We start from the raw sequence: 18,615 nt of genomic DNA on the forward strand, positions 1-18,615 counted from the left end.
CTCTTTCCTTTCCTTCTCTTTTTCTATATTGACTCCACTTTTTCTTATTATTTTTTGCCATTTCCTGATTTCTTTCTTAAATTGCCTTATATTTAGAATATAGTTATTCTTTATTTCCATATCTACTTTTATTGTAAATATATAAACATTTTTAAGTATGTTAACATTTTGTGAGTCACAAACATTTATTTTTGTACATATGGAATTGTTGTTCAGTGATACATAAATATCATGTCTGAGATTTGTGAACCCTTTTTCTATAGTTGTGAACCTTTTGGAATGCATGGACATTTTCTAATAGAAGTACTCGGTGATATGAGGCCTCTTCAGGCGCGGTTATGTCCCGCTCGTTGCGGGACACTAGCTGGAGTCGCCTTAGGGAGACGCTACTGGGACGTCCCAGTAAACACGGGTGATGTCATGACAACGGTTCTTTTTTCTTCCTTTTTCCTCCAGTTTTTCGTTTTTTCTTCACTTTTTTCTACTTTTTTATATTCAAAAAATATTTTCAATATATATATATATAAATATATGTATTGCAAAATAATTTACATTTTTAAAATGTTAATCTTGCATTAAAAAATATTAATTATATGTAAAAGCAATGTTTATGGCATTTTAAAAAATACAACGCCTTAGAAAAAATGTACATGCCTTTAAAAAATGTTTATACAATGTAAAACAAATGATCTTGCATCTAAAAAAATGTTTCTTACATTATAAAAAATGTATATTACATTTTCAGAAATATGTTCATCAAATTTTGCATAAATGTTTGTGCAAATGAAATAAAATTTTACATGTGGCAAAAGTGTTTGTATCAGTCAAAAAATGATTCAATGTGTATTTAAAAAAACATTGACACCTCAAAATAAATGTTCAATTAAAAAATGTGAAACATGTATTTATTAATGTTAAAGTATATATAAAATATATTGGATGTATACAAAAATGTACAATGTGTATAAATAAGTAGAAATGAAAAATATATATTTTCCAAAAATGTTAATCATCTATTTCATCAAAACTGTTTAATGTGTACAACAGAAATGTTCCTCCTATATACGAAAAATCTAGAACGCCTATGAAAAATGTATACATGTGTTGAAAATAGAACCCGATAAAACCTAAAGAAGAAAAACCAGAAAAAACTGATAAAAATTACAAAGAAATAAAATGAAGCAAAAGCAAAAATGAAGCAGACCAAAGTATAAGGAAAAAGTACAGAAAACCTAAGAAAACCAGTGAAAAAAACAAAGAAAGGAAAGTATATAGAATAAAAATATAAAAACCAAGGAAAAACGGTGAAAAAAAAAAGAAAAACGAAAAATAAAAAAAGGAAAGAAAATATCGACTCACAGCGAGCGACTACAGCGACGCAGCAATGCAAGCGATGGAAAAACATATATAGACATCTTATATCGCTGCCATAGGCGAGATATAGCACCTGCGGGCCTCTTCCTGCAAAAAAAAAAGGAGATTTGTTTTTTTTATATATAAGGCCTCACAATTCTGTTTTTGAAGGAAGAGGCCTACTTGTTGTCTTATTTCGTACACATATATAGACATCTGTTTCTAAAATAAACATATATAGACATCTCTTTTGTTTTGTGAGAAATATACGAGGCCTTGTATCAACTCTTGTTTTTTTTTGCGGGAAGAGGCCTATGGACTGTGTTTGACGTTTCAGTCTGTTTTGACTGGTTGCTTGGCGAACCGCCGGTTACAAATAATTTGTGCTATTGTTTGTCATTTCAGTCTGTCCTGACTGTTGTTTTGGTGATACCGGTGTTAATTTCACATTGCTCGGCAGTTCTCCAATTTCAATTTTTATGCTATATTGGTCAACTTGTTACAACTTTTTTTTTCTCAATCATTTTGGTTTGATCTTTCTGTGTCGCGGTGGTGGTCACGCATCTGTTGACTATAGCAGTCGATTCTAGCGTGTAAGCAAATCTTGAAAGCACTACTCTATAGCTGGCTAATTTTCTTCTTCTTCTTCTTCTTCTTCTTCTTCTTCTTCTTCTTCTTCTTCTGGGAACGGTAAATTCCTAGCTTTGTAGACAAGTGCTTCCACGATTTGTTATACCTTGGGTGTGTTCCTGATTTCTGGGCTACTATTTGTTCCTATTTGTTTTTTTTCCTTTCGTTGTGAGCACGTGGGTCCAAGCTTTGGTTGTCTTTCTAGCAGCTCTTTGCCAACCGAACCTCACGTCTTGTTGTTTTCTCAACAGATGTCAGCTGTTACCTCAAAACAAAAAAAGATGTCAGCTCCGAAGTTATATGCTGATGATAACTTGCGGGAGGTAGGATCTAATGATTTATGCCAACACAAAAGACATACACTAAACAACTCAAACTGAAGTACCTCTACAATGTACAGACATTGGGGACATACACAAACTGTGCAGTTCTCACTGATTGCAGCTGCTGCATGCATGTTTTGCATGATATCAATGAAACACACACATGCATGGCTAGATATGGACGAGAAAAATTACATAATAGCTACACCATGTGCATTTCTTGCTAAACATAAATATAATATGCAGTACACCTCATATTATCCAAGAATTTATTGAAAACACAGTATGTATGTGAGATCACTCATATGTTTTTTTCTTGAGAAAAGGTTCATATATCATCGTAATAAAAAATGGTTCATATGTAATTCACATAAAGTGAAGTTAGGGTCTCTTTGAGACTAGACGGGAGGGTAAACGCATCTTCACGCTTGTACATAAAATCCATTGTCCGGGCAAGATCGGTTGCCTTCACTAGAAGCACCATTGGCTGTTTTTTGTGGAGGCATTCGCGGACTATGTCCATCCATGCTTCTTCAATTATCACCTTGAGCTTCTCATTGGCTTCTACTACTGTGATCCCGTGCTCTTTTGTACAAGTCTGCACCGTGGATGTCACATGTTGTGATATTTGTTCACGCTACAAAAAGAAAAAAATATCACTATTAACTACATGAGGTTTCATCATGTGCATGCATCGATGTATAGATATAAATGTTTTTGCATGTATGGATTATGTAACTCTCCCAATTCTATAGTGCCTCTCATGCACGGGCGACCAAAGAGGTGAAAATTGCCACACATGTTGGTTCACCGCCTCCGTGCTCCCTCATTGCCGCCACCATTGGCGGTTGTTGCGAAGACAACGAGGTAGTTGATCCCCTAGTTTTGGACCCTAGACAAAAGCGGCTCGTGTCCTTGCATGGGAGTTGACTGGTCGCATGGTGGTCATCTGGCATAGGGCCTCGATGGTGCGCCTGGTAAAAAGCCACAATGTCGTCTTGGTTGGGCAGCTCAACCACCACTTGTTGTGCAGATTTAGCGTAGCATCATTGATCTTGCATGTTCCAGAGTGGGACAGTCGCCACCTCTTGACTTGGGATTATGGACGGCCTGGGGTTAGGAAAGGCACACGGTGGGGGTGGTTTCAGTGGTGTCTAGATGCTAGATGGTTGGTGCTTGCTTGTGGACAGTTGCTACAAGTGGTGAGTTGTTCATGGTGGGCGTTGGCTAGATCTGATCAGGTCTCCTAGGCCAAGTGGAAATACAGATGCAGTTCGACGGGTTGAAAGGATGACAAATTCTGGTTGAAAACTTCTATTCGATGGGTGTCGGTGTCGATGAGTCTTTTCTACTCCATAGAGGCACCATTGAGAAATCATTTCTTTACCTCCACATGACCATTGTTGGTTGGATTTGAGGTGGCCATGATGGCTGTTGCATTTGGAATCCCCCTGCCTAGGGATTTTGCCAATGTGGCAGTTTGATAGGATCTAGATAGAAGTCTTGCCCCCGCAGGGGCTAGGGCCAATAACAGTGGCATCCATCGATATTGCTTCCCTACTTTTAGGATCAACAAAAGAACTCCATTCACACCCTACTATTTGAGGCGGCTGTGTTTGCTAGTAGAATTCTGATTAAAGTTGTCGGTTTGGGGCATCATAGTGCTGGTTGAAAGTGCATTATATCCATAATAGTGTTTTGGTGTTGATGAAAATAGGGTTAGTGAGGACTACTGTCAGTTCTCCGGTTTATCTCAGTACATTGGCCTCTCGATGGTCGTCTACGGGCGAAGTTGACCCCCCTATTGCAAAAAGGAAAAAGACATCAGTTTTCCTTTCTTCCCCAAGAGGTATCCTTCTCCCCACACTTGAGTTGAGTTGTTTTATCTCTCTTCCTCCATTTTTGAAAGCTCGAAAGCTCCATTTACTCCTCATCCCTCCACCCAATCAGTCCACTCATTTGAAGGAAAATAGAGAGGACCACCCGGTCTACACTTCCACCAAACCGATTTCTTCTCCTTGTTGATTTCACTCAGAATTTGTTACTCTTGGAGCTTGGCATCCTAGGTGGTTAGAGGTTCGATTCCCACGGAAGCTTCCTTGCTTGTGGCGTGCTCCAGAGACGTATGCAAAGGTGTGGTGGTCACCTTCAAGAACAACCCTGAGTGATTCGAGGCTCATCAGTTGGGGTGACTCAAAGAGAAAATGGTGACCCGCTTGGTGGAGTTCCGGGGCCTTGGCACCAGCACTGCACGCTCCAATGGAGATTCACACTTCCCCAAGGAAGTATGAACTTCGGGATAAAATATGCGTCACTAAATCGCTTCTGGTTAATCCTTTCTTGCACTTTACTTCGCTTTGTATGATTGTAGGCTTGCTAATGATATTGCTCAGAGCTGGCCAAACAGGCTGGCACAGCACGGCCAGCCCCAGCCTGCCGTAATCGTGCCTAGCACGAAACAACCTATAGGGGCACGTTTAGTAAACAGGTCGTGCCATGCCAGCCCGCGTGCCGCGTCTCCAGGCCCAGGCACGACCTTTTTGTTAATCGGCTAGAATGCTGGCCATTTAGCACGCTTGGCCCATGTGCAGTTTGGCCTAATGGGCTGTTTTTGGGCCATTTTCAGCCTATTAGGTTGTTTATATAGACCATATATATTTATATAATTTAGAAATAAAAAATTAGCAGACCATGTCGTGCCGACCCACGTGTCCAGCCTCTAGGCCTAGGCACGGCCCCTGGCGTGTCGCATGCCGGGCATGGCTCGTTTAGCCCGGGTTGTGTTGTTCCCGCGTGCTACCGGGCCACCCAACTAGTACGACCCGTTTGGCCAGCTTTGGTACTGTTGCCAAGCTTACATTGCTTTGAGCTTGCTTTCCATATAGGTTGTGTTCATCTAGTGCATATCTAGAGAACCTACTTTATCCATGTATTCCTAAAATTAGTAATTAAGATTAAATTTGTAGTCACCTATTCACCCCCATCTAGCTGACTGTGTCGATCCTTTCACAGGTGCTTCTAATGGATGATCATATTGTGTCCTTGTTGTGCTTATTTTTTTCGGCTGTCATTATAGGCCTAGTTTAGTCAGCTGCTTCCTGATGTATAGGTGTTGCATAGTTTTTCTTGAGTCAATCTTTCCATGTAACATCTACAACCTAATTTCCCTCATAAACTGGACCAATCTTTGTTTTTGTTCATAGTGCATGAATTTCCCTCTAGTAAGGTTTTGTAAGAAAAGTTTATATTCATATATTAGTCCCCAAGTGTTCGATTAAGTGATTACTAGATAACTTTAATTAGGACTGCCGTTGGTACGAAAAATATATGTTTACAACATCAAAATTTTAACGAAGAGTTCGTACCTCATGTGACACCATGTCATTGCCAATGCGCCCAACAATGCATACAGATCTGATAATTTTTGGATAGGTTAAAGCCCATTCAAGCACCTCTCTTGTAGTCACATCACCCAACGAAATGAATACAAAACTTATTATTTGCATACAAGCACTGCTGCGCACTGAAATTTGCAGATGCTCTTCAACACTAGTTGGTACATAGTGTTCGTCACGCCATTTCACCTCAGCGTGATAGCATTTGGCCACGTGGATTACCTAAACAATGTGACAGTTAAATGATAAATAAGGTATACAAATGGAGAATGTTTTTCTCAAGGTGCCTTTATAGTTGCATTCTATTGGATAATAATGAAGCATAAACAATTTCCTTTTGAAATATAATCATATTCATTGTGAAATGCGATATCAAGAAAAGTTTAGCACATAAACAACCTTGAAAGCATGCAATAACATTTGTTGAACTACACAATACATGCATCAAAGGATAGATATTTAGTATGAAACTCATAGATGGATTATACAATATGTTCTGTCTAAGAGAAAAAAGCTAAAGAATGATGATTTTTCACATTTTCCTCCAAACTTGCTACTTTTTTTCAATTTCATTAATGTGCTCATGCGGCCACTAGCTTCCATTTGGAAACCACCAACCAATAAAATAATGATACCCAATTATTGGAGTGAGAAGCTTGGACAACTTATATTTGGATTTCTTGTCCCACCTCAACAAGAGTCTCATATCTAACAAATAGATGCGCTTGTTTATTACTTATATAAACTTGTATATTACTTATATAAACTTGTATATTACTTCATTCACAAAAAATATATTACTTGATACAAAATCCCTGAATACTACTGTATTTACTTTTGTGGTACACATCAAGGTTCTTTTTTTGGCTAATTTGGTACAATCTTGAAGAACACTTACCAAATCTTTTACCAATTCAGCATTCTTATTTTTCTGATGCTTTAACTCTTCCTCGATATCATTTGTAGTGTTAAGTATGTTGATGTACAATGCCTTCAAGTTTGCTGGTAAATTCTCTGCAGCTTGTTCACCCCACCTATAGTTGAGGAAAAATGTGAGTTTAATATAAAAAACTATATGATGTTGAATTGAATGTTGCATATAAATTATAATGACAAATATATACATGTAAACAAGGTTATGCAAATTCTATGGTAAAACATAATTTATTTGGGACCCAGACGTTTAGATGGATAACTTGCACACATTGTTATAAGTGCAACTTTGGACAATATGTTGTTACCTTGATGCACTACACATGACCCAAAAATTCATATAGAAAAGTTGTATAGTTAAATATTGTTGAATTATGATTGTAAATTGAGATATATGTGAAGTAAAGATCAGGAACTGTGGTGCCAAATGTTTTTTTGGAAAACTCTTGAGTAAAACAAAAATTATGGCTATATCGCCAGTGTTTGCAAAATTATGGGAAGTCACAAATGAGTAGCTAACTCGTCATCTGCAGGTTATAAGAAGTATTTATTGGTGGCATGTAATAAACTCAAGTCAAGGACAATTGTTAGGGTTGTGTAGGAGTCTTTACTGGTTTATAGGAATTCGCTATGGCAGGACGCTGCTTCTCTTATCATAAGAATTCATGTCATATATTGACAAATTTGGCTTATGTACATTGTTTGGTAGTAAAGGAGTAATCTGACTTGGAGGTATAATATTTCTAGCGACATTAATACATATTTTTGGCAGAAAATGTTACTGATCAAGTTAATTCTGAAAGAAAATATACGTGTTCTACACAATTATGACTTCTGAAAGAGAAATATATGTCTTCTACACAATTATAGCTATATATCAAGCTGGTGAAAACAATTACATGTAGGATGTTTTTTTCTAAAGCATTTTACAATCACAAGTTCTGTACGCAATCATGCTGATTTTCCTGCTATTTTATTGTTAATGTGATTATGTACCAAAAATATACTTTGGCGGCCAACTGAATCAATACTTATTAACTTACCAAAGAAAACAAGATTTATTTTGTAAGCAAATGGGAACATCGGTAAAATGGAAAAAGGAGGTGGGGTGGGGAGAGGCAGCAAAAGAGGCGAACCTAAGATGAAATCTTACATATTTTTTAAGTATTCTACCACTGTTCGGCCCAATCATAGCCAATATCAGAGTTTGATCCTTGCTTGGAAGGAACGCTATCTATATCCTCAACAAATGCAAGTCAAACATTGTTTTCGGAGAGCTTTTCATAAGGAAAAGAGTTTCCTAGCTAAAGTTGTGTTGTTTTGCTTCAAAAGTACAGGGTGTGCGCTCCGACTATCACCTAACGGCCTCTGTTTGCTGGGAACTTGAATAATTAAGAACAAAGTGGAGAGATTTATGTATGATAAGTATTTTGCATTTCATTGTCTTTGTGAAAGGTCGATAAAGACTATCAAAAAAAAGTGAATGTACCTTTCCATGGCTGCGGTGAAGATGTTGCTTTCTTCTGTGGTGCTATAGTTGTCATAGAAGTCATCAAATAACGACACAAATATGAGCAGTTTTGTTAGCATTACACGTGAATAGGAATATTGCGGCTCATAGACAACTCCAAGTATCCAAAAGTGTAGCTCCACCATTCTGTCCCGTGCAAATTTTATATCCATTTGCGATTTGAAGTCTTTCCACCAACTGTAAATTAGTAGTTAAATATGTATTAGCGCAAGTCATATATACTATGTAAATAGAAATTATCATGGTCACTTTTCTATTTAAATTTTAGTTAATCTTCTTACATAGTAAGAGCTTTCAACTCCTCACAATAGAGTGTTTGCAAAATGTTGAAGTCAAACTTAGCAAACTCCAATATGCCTTCATCTCGTGTTGACTTCTTCTCATACACCGGGACGTAACGTCTAGTTTCCACTCTCTCAACTCTCCTGAAACTAGGTGTCTCCAGTGTACACTGGACCTCTTCTGCCAACCACGGTTCTAGATGTTCTAACATGCATTGTAGATGGCTCTTGGTGAAAATAATAGCATCATCCAACACTTCTTCCCCACGAGTCCTAAGATAGGCCGCGTTGTACAGTGCCAACAATGAGTTCACATCATTGCTTGCAAAGTTTCCTCGGTCATCTCTGAACTTCAGAAACACATCTGCAATAAGTAAGTATGGCATATATTATGGCTTATATGTACCCAATATCTAATACTTGAATTGAAATAATGTAGTTGTACGTATATGCAGGAATTAACCATTATAATGATAATTATACCAGGAGAGACGTGGTACCCATGCTTCCTCAACAAGTAGAACCGCGACGCGGTTATGTGGAGGTCATCACCAAATCCTTGTTCATCACCTTGCATGCCACGTAGTAACTCTTGGATCTCTTTGCCAAAGTGATAGGCCACACCGGTCCGTTGCAGCGCATCGACAAGCTCGAGCTTCATAGGTAGATCAGTAGAAGATCCAGCGGCCAAGATCATCTTTCTCACCTGCTCCTTCTTGATACTCGCCATCTCCTTCATTGCCAAATACTGCGAGGCAGGAAAACTTATATCATCTTGGAAATTTGTAAGAGCGCATACATGCTCGGGTTGAGGAGCGCTTTGAAAAAACTAAAAACATTCATACATGAACACCTAGGAAAACAATATATGCCATAAAAAAAGTCGAAGTAGCGAATGTGTTGGTGCAGCGAACTTCCTTTATTTCAAAATACAAAAGGTATCCATAATTAAACCTGTGATGGAGTGCATGGGGTGTGGTTGAGGAAGAAGTCGCCCCAGAGGCTGGGGGTGTAAGGCCGAGGCTTGCGCAGATCAGCAATAACAGGAGCAGCCATACGATGAACTGCTAGCCGGGGAGGGATTTGCTTATGATTTGTGGATCAGTGTGGAGCTCAAGTAAGGCCTGAATAACTGCAAGATCAGTAAGCTTGTTTTGCTTGAAGAAGTGCGGTGTACCTTGCATGTTATATAGACGGACGAAAGAGAGGTAGTAGGATCCACGCCATCATAGAAGATGTAAACTAATCAACGCTGGGTACGGTCGTACGTACATACTAGCACACAGTATGTTGTACTCCCTCTATCCCAATTTTTTTTAGAAATAGAGAAAGACCCCGGTCTCTGCATCTGCATCTGAACGATGCATGCAGCCATTTTATTAATTATTCACAAAAGTCCTTACAAAGAAATACAACAGTAAGTTTGAAGTCACCGTCTAGACAACATCCGCCACTACCCCTATCCAGTTGATGAAAGGATGCTGACAGTCTGGGCCTAATACCACAGACCTCGCAGCCAAGCCTAATATCTAAGACCTGAGATCTCAACCTAGCCACTTGCCGGGTCTGGGGCACACACTGATCCGGTGTGCTCTCAGAGGCCGCCGCCGCCAACTGCCACCGCTCCATCTTCAGAACTATGCTGATGCATCAACCTTGTTTGGTCTAGCTATCGTCGACGCCACCACACGGCGCCCAACGGCACCTCCTCCCTGCGCGTAAACAGCTGAGCACGTCGCGGTTGCCACTGATACACCTCAGCGCCATGCTGCCAAGTACCACCAGCCGACACAGCTTGAAGTCCTTGGAAGATCTGTCGTGCGTAGCACCCGCCGACCAGGCATGACAAAGCGTAGCACCTGTCGGTCAGGCATGACTTGACATCTCCACCGAAGCTCCATGCAAGATGAAGCCGCTCCACCTCCTGCCTCTGACTTCCAGCGCTGCTCCACAAACGATGCTTCCAAGAGAGAAACGACACCGCAGTGCCGCCATCGTTCGATCTGGATCACCAGATCCTAGGGTTTCCCCCGAGCAGCACGAGTGGGTCGACAGTAGTTACACGACGATGCCTCCATCAAGGTAACGGCGTAAAACGCCGCCATCGCCTGACGTCGGCTCGGTTTTCACCGGCAACCATGTCTCCCCAACTTGCAGCCGAGACTAGATGATGGATCTCGAGATCCGATCACCAAGCCTCTGGCCGGCTATCTCTGACGAAGAAGATGACCACCACCACTGGCCAGCGAGACGATGTGAGATGAAGTAGGGCGCTGCCAGCATGGTCCTGGCCAGCACCACCGGCGCTAGGCCCGTCCGGGACCACGCCCCATGGCCGAGGACAACGGCAACCGCTGCCACGACGGGGACGCAGACCCGAAGCCCAGATCCGGCCCACCCACGCGCCGTCAAGTGGCCACCACCAAGCGCGGTTCAAGGGTAGCCCCGCCGCCGTGAGGGACGCCAGCCACCGGAGGAAACCCGCCGTGCGCCACCGGCCGCCGCGCGATCCACGCGAGGCAATGGCGAAACGACGAGGACGCCCCGCCGCCACCTTCCCTGGGGACCACACGGGCTTCGCCGGTGTCCCCTCTGGCGGCGGGGAAGCGAGCCGGGAATGGGGAGGGTGGCTGGCGGCGCGATTAGGGTTTCCCCCGTGCGCCAGAGGTGATGATGTAGAACATTTTTTGACACTATACTAGTATTAAAAAACATCTTACATTATGGGACGGAGGGAGTACCAGGCAAGCGCAGCCCCGCGTCGCTACCCCTTCCCCCTCCGATCTTGCTCCCCCACCCGCCGCCGAAGGACGTCTCCGGTCAAAGGACGCGAGCTGATGGCGGCGGCGGGTCCTCATACTCATTGCACGACTGATGGCCGCCGGGGCGGGAGGAGGAGGGCATCCCTTCTCGCGTTACAGGATCTCCGGCCAGAGCTTCATGGTGGCCCTGAACAGCATGGTTCGTTCGACGGAGATGGGCGTCGGGGCGGCGTCCCCGTATTTCTTCTGCGACCTTGACTGCCGTTGTGGCCACGAGGACGGCATGGCGACTGGTTCGGGGGGCTCGATGCGGCTCAGCTACTCATCTCCGCGTGGTGTGGGTGGTGGCAGTGATGCCCGCTGAGATCTCCGGCCCGCTGTAGGGAACCGACGGGTGGCGCGGTCCTTGGGTCATTTTTGCTCTAAGATGGTGTTTTGCCTGTTGCCGGCCCTTATGGATCTGGCCGTTGACGAGTTCCGGAATGCTCCACCGGAGATCTTCATTGGGTGCTTGACGCCTTTAGATTGCTGGATCGGATGGGATTCGTTTGTGCGCGCCCCTATTTCAGCCCCAGCCCCTATTCTTTACGACATTGTGTTGTTGCAAAGGCTAGGTGTAATTAATATCTCCATGATATGAATATATTCCCCTTACGAAAAATGTTGTACTAGGCGGCGGTAAGCTATTAAGAAAAAAAAAGAAGCACACGTTATTTTGTACGACTCTCACTGATTGCATTGATATGTATTCCATTGCATGATATTGGGGTGTTAAATATGTAGTTTGATGTGGGGACAGACATATAGACACGTACGTTGGTGAGTTCGACCTCCATTAGAACCTTGTGTTGGTTCCAATCAGAATCTGTCACTATTGGTTTGAAAAGTCTCAAGAGCACTGTGCATGCTTTTCTCTCGGAAAAATGCATGTCTGCACCGAACAACTTTCATTGGTCTAGGCGGAGGTGGGACGCGTGATAGCACCAGATTTGTTTTCCACATATACAAACGAGAGAGAATGCATACCGCGAAGTCTATCTCCTAGCGTGTGGCTCCACGGCGGCGGGCTGCTTCTGGTGACTTGGATGCCGAGCCCTTTATTTCTTATCCCCTTACCACCACAGTACTCTCTCCTCGGTTTTAGTTAGGAAAAAGTCCATTTTAAATCCTGAATTTGTACAGGTTTAGCGAAACAAACCCCAAAGTCGAAATCCCGGTTGATTGCACCCTGAACTATGCAATCCAGGTCTAAATCAAACCTTCGGTTTGTTTGGATAGCCGCGATTGGGACATTTCGCATAGGGCGCACACCAGCTTCCTGTTGGGCCGGTCCGCTTTAGTTTTTTTCCGTTAAGATACAAAAATTCGCAAAGGGCGCTACACCCTGCTCCCTGCTGGGCCGGCCCGCATAATTTTTTCATTAAAAAACAAAAAACAATAAGCGCCCGGTCTGGCGAAAACAAAAACAAAAGTTCACAAATTTTGAAAAACAAAGGTTCGCGGATTTAGAAAAAGTTCAACAATTTCGAAAATAAGTTCACAAATTTCCAAAAGAAGAGTCCACGGATTTGGGAAAAATATTCATAGATTTTGAAAAAGAAACTGTAAAATTGAAAAAGAGTTCGTGGATCTTTTTCTTTATTATTTCTATTCTATCTTTTTTTCTTTTTTCATGTATATAGACAAAGTTCATTGCGTATATTAGGGAAATCTTCACGGTAATTTCCAAAAATTTCACTCATTTATAAAAATGTTCATCTTGTATTAGAAATTTGTTCAGTGCATATCGCACACTTGTTGAATATTTATTCGGAAATTGTTCAACATATATTGCAAAAATGTTCATCTATTCATATTTTGTTCAATAATGCTATCACATATTTACCGCGAGTTTGAATTATCTCCCGCGCACCTTTTTCATTTTTTCTTGAATTCATGAAGTTGCATATTTTTAAAAAATAAGCATACAAATAAGAACCACGTAAACCAGATTCTGAAAAGAATATAAAGTTGTTCATGAACCAGATTATAAAATTGTTCAGAATGTTTTTGTTTGAAATGTTTGCGATTTTAAAAATTGGTTCATTTAAAAAATTCCTCACAAATTTTAAAAATGTTTGTGTGTCCTAATTTTGTTACGGAGTTCAAAAAAATATTCCTATATATCATTAAATTCTAAAAATGTCCGTGTTTTCAAGAAAAAAAATCAGGAGTTGGAAAAATGTTTCTGTTTCAAAATCGTTTGTGAATTTTAAAAACTTTCATGTTTTCAATTTTCTTCGGGAGTTTTATAAAATGTGCATGTTCCAAAAGCTTGCTTGAATTTCCAAATTTGGTTTCGTAATTTGTTCAAAAATTTGAAAGGCGATCGCTTTTCATAAACACTAAAAAAATAGCGGTCGAAATTTTAACAATATTCGAATCTGGTGTTGATTCTTATTGCCTTGTGTTGCTATATTAATAAGTTTGGTCTGTAGGTCAACTGGTTGTACCAGCGCATTTGTTGTAGATCCTGGGTTCGATACTTATCAAGAGCATATTTTTTTAAGCGTTTTCCGCCTATGCGTGCGAGAGAAAAATAGAGACGCATTTTTTTAGCAAATAATAAAACAAATAGGCTGGCCCAGTGCGGAGGACGTGTGCACACGCCGTGATGAACATGCCGCTCCTTGGCCCATCGGCTAGACAAATCCCGGTTGACTTTTGCTAGGGTTTGATTTAGACCGGGAATGCAAAGTTCAGGGTGCAATCGACCGGGATTTTGACTTGGGGTTCATTCCGCCCGACCTTTACGAGTTCAAGGTTTAAAATAGACTGTTTTCTTTTAGTTATTCCACATATTATGTTTGTCTAGAGTCAAACTTTATATACTTTTAAAAAATTGTAGAAAAAACATATTAACATGTGCAAAACCAAATCAATACTATTCGATTCATCATTGCTTTGTTACTGTAAATGCTCATATTGTTTTTACGCACTTTGTCAAACTTTATAAAGTTTGATTTCACTCAAAGCTAAAATACGGAGTAAATAAAAATGAAGGAAGTACCTGACGAACCCTCTCTCTCCCATGATCACGGTTTTGGACCTGATCGGGCATGGAGTGGCTGGAGTCTCTATAGTCCGATTTTTTATTAATAATAATTAATAATCACGTAATTACGATATTGGGAAAGAATTGGCCAAAATCAAAAATATATGAAGGCCGCAAAGGAAAACAACGTCCACACCTGGACCCTATTGCGCACAATGTCCAGGACTGGACGCCAGTGCGAACAACATCCCTACAAATGGTTCGGTCCTGCACTCTAAATAGAGTAAACCGAGTTGTTTTCCTCTAACAGATGGATGTTATGTCACCTGTAAACCCTAGTACGCATGGATTCGTTGCTCCTCAACCTCGCCATGTGCTAACCAGCCTCTAGCACTCGACATCTCTGGTCATCACGGCAGCCCTATCTCTCTTGTTCCCCACTCACGGTTAGGATCCTCCAATCTATCTCGTGGTTGGCGCATGTGATTTGGGGTAAGGTCGTCTTGCATCTCTGTTGGTTACAGTCTTTGTCCAATTGATTCAATGACTTATAAGTAAACAATGTGGAGATGACTTGGTTTCTATTCATGTGGTGGTACGGTTGCAAATTGGTCTGTTCTAACTCATGGGTTGCAAAAATTCAACTTTACATAGTCGGCAGTAGATCAATATAAGGTTGTGATATTTACTCATTGCATGTTTATGTTAGAAGGTGAAGATAAGAACATGTTAATCGTACTGGTATATGTGGATGGTGAAGTGCAAGATGGATCCACGGTGTGTATTATAGTGTTCCTCCCAAAGTCACTTTTCCAGCATCCGAGGAAACCACTTTTGAAGATGTCAAGAGTGAGATATGTCGAGGACTTGGACATGGTGATGATCAGTACAACCTGAAGATGCAAGCTCGCATAGATATTGGATCTCCTGGACCACTTATTTTCAATTAGTTCCAATATATGAGGAAAGAGGATGGACCATGATTTTTGAGAAGACCAAGTCTCGGACAACATGGCAAGTGATAGAGCTATATGTTAACATCATGCCAAATTGAGACATGTTGAGCCAAGTCAATGCTCCAAGCAACATTCTAATAACTGAAAGTCAAGAACGAAGTTTTGAAAGTGCAACGCATTCCTCATTACAGCAAACCTCTCTCCGTGCTTTTCTAGAATCTAGTATGTGTGCTCCTGATCTCGACATGTCACATGCTCCACCTTCCAGTCATGTTAATGTAACAAATGATTTGCGAACAAGTATTGGTGATGACCCATATTATCAGGAGGATACAGACCAGGAGGAGGATTTGATTGGATAACTTGATGATGATGAGCATGATCCAGATGGTTCACCTAGCCAAAGTTCGGATGATGATTCGAAACCAAGGCATTTGCATCATGTCCGTGCATTTCCATTCATGAGGAGTTCCGGACATAATGGTGTGCGGGCCTTTAGTGATATATCTGTATTAATGGAGATAACAACGGATGAAAGTTTTTTTGGATGTAAGAAACACTTTGCTATTCCATTGTTGGAGCTTTAGATTTTTTATTCGAAAGAGCACCTTAAAATTGCAATTGGTGAATTTCACATAAAAAATAACTTGGAAGTAAAGTATAGCACAAGTATGAAGGAAATATGCCCTATAGGCAATAATAAATTTGTTATTTATATTTCCTTATATATTGATAAATGTTTATTATTCATGCTAGAATTGTATTAACCGGAAACTTAGTACATGTGTGAATACATAGACAAACAGAATGTCACTAGTATGCCTCACTTGACTAGCTCGTTGAATCAATGATGATTATGTTTTCTAATCATAGACATGAGTTGTCATTTGATTAATGAGATCACATCATTAGAGAATGATGTGATTGACTTGACCCAACCGTTAGCTTAGCACGATGATCGTTTAGTTTGTTGCTATTGCTTTCTCCATAACTTATACATGTTCCTATGACTATGAGATCATGCAACTCCCAAATGCCGGAGGAACACTTTGTGTGCTACCAAACGTCACAACGTAACTGGGAGATTATAAAGGTGCTCTACAGGTGTCTCCGATGGTGTTTGTTGAGTTGGTATAGATCGACATTAGGATTTGTCACTCCGATTGTCGGAGAGGTATCTCTGGGCCCTCTCGGTAATGCACATCACTATAAGCCTTGCAAGCAATGTGAATAATGAGTTAGTTACGGGATGTTGCATTACGGAACGAGTAAAGAGACTTGCCGGTACCGAGATTGAACTAGGTATTGAGATACCGATGATCGAATCTCGGGCAAGTAACATATCGATGACAAAGGGAACAACGTATGTTGTTATGCGGTTTTGACCGATAAAGATCTTCGTAGAATATGTAGGAGCCAATATGAGCATCTAGGTTCCGCTATTGGTTTTTGACCGGAGATGTGTCTCAGTCATGTCTACATAGTTCTCGAACCCGTAGGGTCCACACACTTAACGTTCTGTGACGATTTGTATTATGAGTTATGTGATTTGAGGACCGAAGTTTGTTCGGAGTCCCGGATGAGATCGGGGACATGACGAGGAGTCTCGAAATGGTCGAGACGTAAAGATCGATATATTGGAAGACTATATTCGGACATCGAAAAGGTTCCGAGTGATTCGGGTATTTTTCGGAGTACCGGAGAGTTAGGGGAATTCGTATTGGGCCTTAATGGGCCATACGGGAAAGGAGAAACAGGCCTCAAGGGTGGCCGCGCCCCTTCCCCATGGACCGGTCCCAATTGGACTAGGGAAAGGGGGCGCCCCCTTCCTTCCTTCTCCTTCTCACTTCCCTTTTTCCTATTCCATGTAGGAATAGTAGGATTCCACACTTTGGGCGCGCCTTATGAGGGCCGGCCTCCTCCTCCCTCCATCCTTTATATACGAGGCCAGGGGACACCTCATAGACACACAAGTTGATCATTGATCTTTTAGCCGTGTGCGGTGCCCCCCTCCACCATAATCCACCTTGGTCATATCGTAGCGGTGCTTAGGCGAAGCCCTGTTCCGGTATCATCATCATCACCGTCATCACGCCGTCGTGCTGATGAAGCTCTCCCTCGACACTCTGCTGGATCGTGAGTTCGTGGGACATCACTGAGCCGAACGTGTGCAGATCGCGGAGGTGCCGTACTACATAAACCGCGTTGTCATAACGCTTCCGCTTTCGGTCTACGAGGGTACATATACACACTCTCCCCTCTCGTTGCTATGCATCACCACGATAGATCTTGCGTGTGCGTAGAAAATTTTCTGAAATTACTGCGTTCCCCAACAAAGTAGTCAATCTAAACTTGTTGATGCTACCGCAGCGACATCCTCTGCCCGCCCACTTTGGCCGCGAGGAAGTCGGGGGGCAATCGTGAGGATCCGGGCGTCGAGGATGAGCCGGAGATTGGGGCGGCCGTGAGGATATGGGCAACGACACGGAGGCTGAGGCGGTCGGTGGGAAGGTGGATGGCGGGGATGAGCCGGAGGCCAGGGCCAGCAAAGGTAGGCGGGGAGATGAAGGTAGGCGATGGAGATGAGGCAGATGTGATGGCCGCCAGCACGCTATCTGGTTTAGGGGAGTCGTGGTTGGACCCAACCAGATAGTGGATGCTAGCAAAAATAGCATCGGGACGTTATTCGCATCTGCATCCAGGTTGGGACGCTGTTGTCCATCGCGTCCTTTCTATTTTAAAAAGTATTTATCCTTTACTACTTTCGTAATTATGGAAATATTAATTATTATTAATCAAATTTTCGGCTCTGTAGTAGCGAGGCAGCAGTCCCGTGGAGAACGGAGAGCACAAGTATATAGAAAAACAAAATTATTGTTTTCTTTAGTTTTTTTTGTGAAAAAAATTCTGATCTATTCATCTTCAATTATGGAAGTATAACGAATATCAGAAATAATAAAAATTACATCCAGATCCGTAGACCACCTACCGACGATTGTCATCACTGAAGCAAGCCGAAGGCGCGCCACCATCATCGCCCCTCCATCGCCGGAGTCGGGCACAACTTGTTGTAGTAGACAGTCGAAAAGTCGTTGTGCTAAGGCCCTGTGGGACGAGCGCACTAGAACAACAACCGTCACAGATGAAGAATAACGTAGATCAGAAAGATCCAATCCGAAGACACAGAACGTAGACGAACAACGATAAGATCCGAGCAAATCCACCAAAGGTAGATCCGCCGGAGACACACCTTCACACGCCCACCAACGGTGCTAGATGGACCGCGGAACGGGGGCTAGGCGGGGAAACCTTTATTCCATTTTCAGGGAGCCGCCGCCGCCTCGTCTTCCTGAGCAGGACACAAACCCTAGCAAAACTGAAAGAAACGACTAAAAACGGAGCCTTCCCGCCGGCCCT

At 42.0% G+C, this 18,615-nt stretch overlaps 1 protein-coding gene across 2 annotated transcripts; it reads right to left on the bottom strand.

Moving 5' to 3' along the window:
• Window positions 1-2,661: 2,661 nt before the first annotated feature.
• Window positions 2,662-17,681, bottom strand: LOC147983139 ((E)-beta-caryophyllene synthase-like). Of its 2 annotated transcripts, none has more exons than XM_087539449.1 (8): window positions 17,646-17,681; window positions 9,401-9,469; window positions 8,930-9,194; window positions 8,447-8,810; window positions 8,124-8,342; window positions 6,600-6,735; window positions 5,672-5,923; window positions 2,662-2,943 (listed from the first exon to the last, which is right to left on the bottom strand). In XM_087539449.1, exons 3-8 carry the CDS (start codon window positions 9,183-9,185, stop codon window positions 2,662-2,664), a joined length of 1,509 nt encoding a protein of 502 aa, XP_087395575.1. In that variant the 5' UTR covers window positions 9,186-9,194; window positions 9,401-9,469; window positions 17,646-17,681. The 2 variants fall into 2 exon arrangements, with proteins under 2 accessions (XP_087395575.1, XP_087395574.1); XM_087539448.1 differs by lacking the exon at window positions 17,646-17,681 and adding an exon at window positions 15,395-15,445.
• Window positions 17,682-18,615: the final 934 nt, after the last annotated feature.

Source organism: Triticum urartu, chromosome 2A, assembly GCF_056163025.1.
Source record: "Triticum urartu cultivar PI428250 chromosome 2A, HENAU_Tu73, whole genome shotgun sequence".
NCBI lineage: Eukaryota > Viridiplantae > Streptophyta > Magnoliopsida > Poales > Poaceae > Triticum > Triticum urartu.

Excerpts from the sequence above, each read along its gene's own strand:
- LOC147983139 (XM_087539448.1), bottom strand. The coding sequence starts at position 15,445 with ATGTCGAGATCAGGAGCACACATACTAGATTCTAGAAAAGCACGGAGA. Across the intron at positions 8,343-8,446 it reads GAGTTGAAAGCTCTTACTAT|TTGGTGGAAAGACTTCAAAT; the intron begins GTAAGAAGATTA and ends ACTAATTTACAG. Across the intron at positions 2,944-5,671 it reads ATGACATGGTGTCACATGAG|CGTGAACAAATATCACAACA; the intron begins GTACGAACTCTT and ends TTCTTTTTGTAG.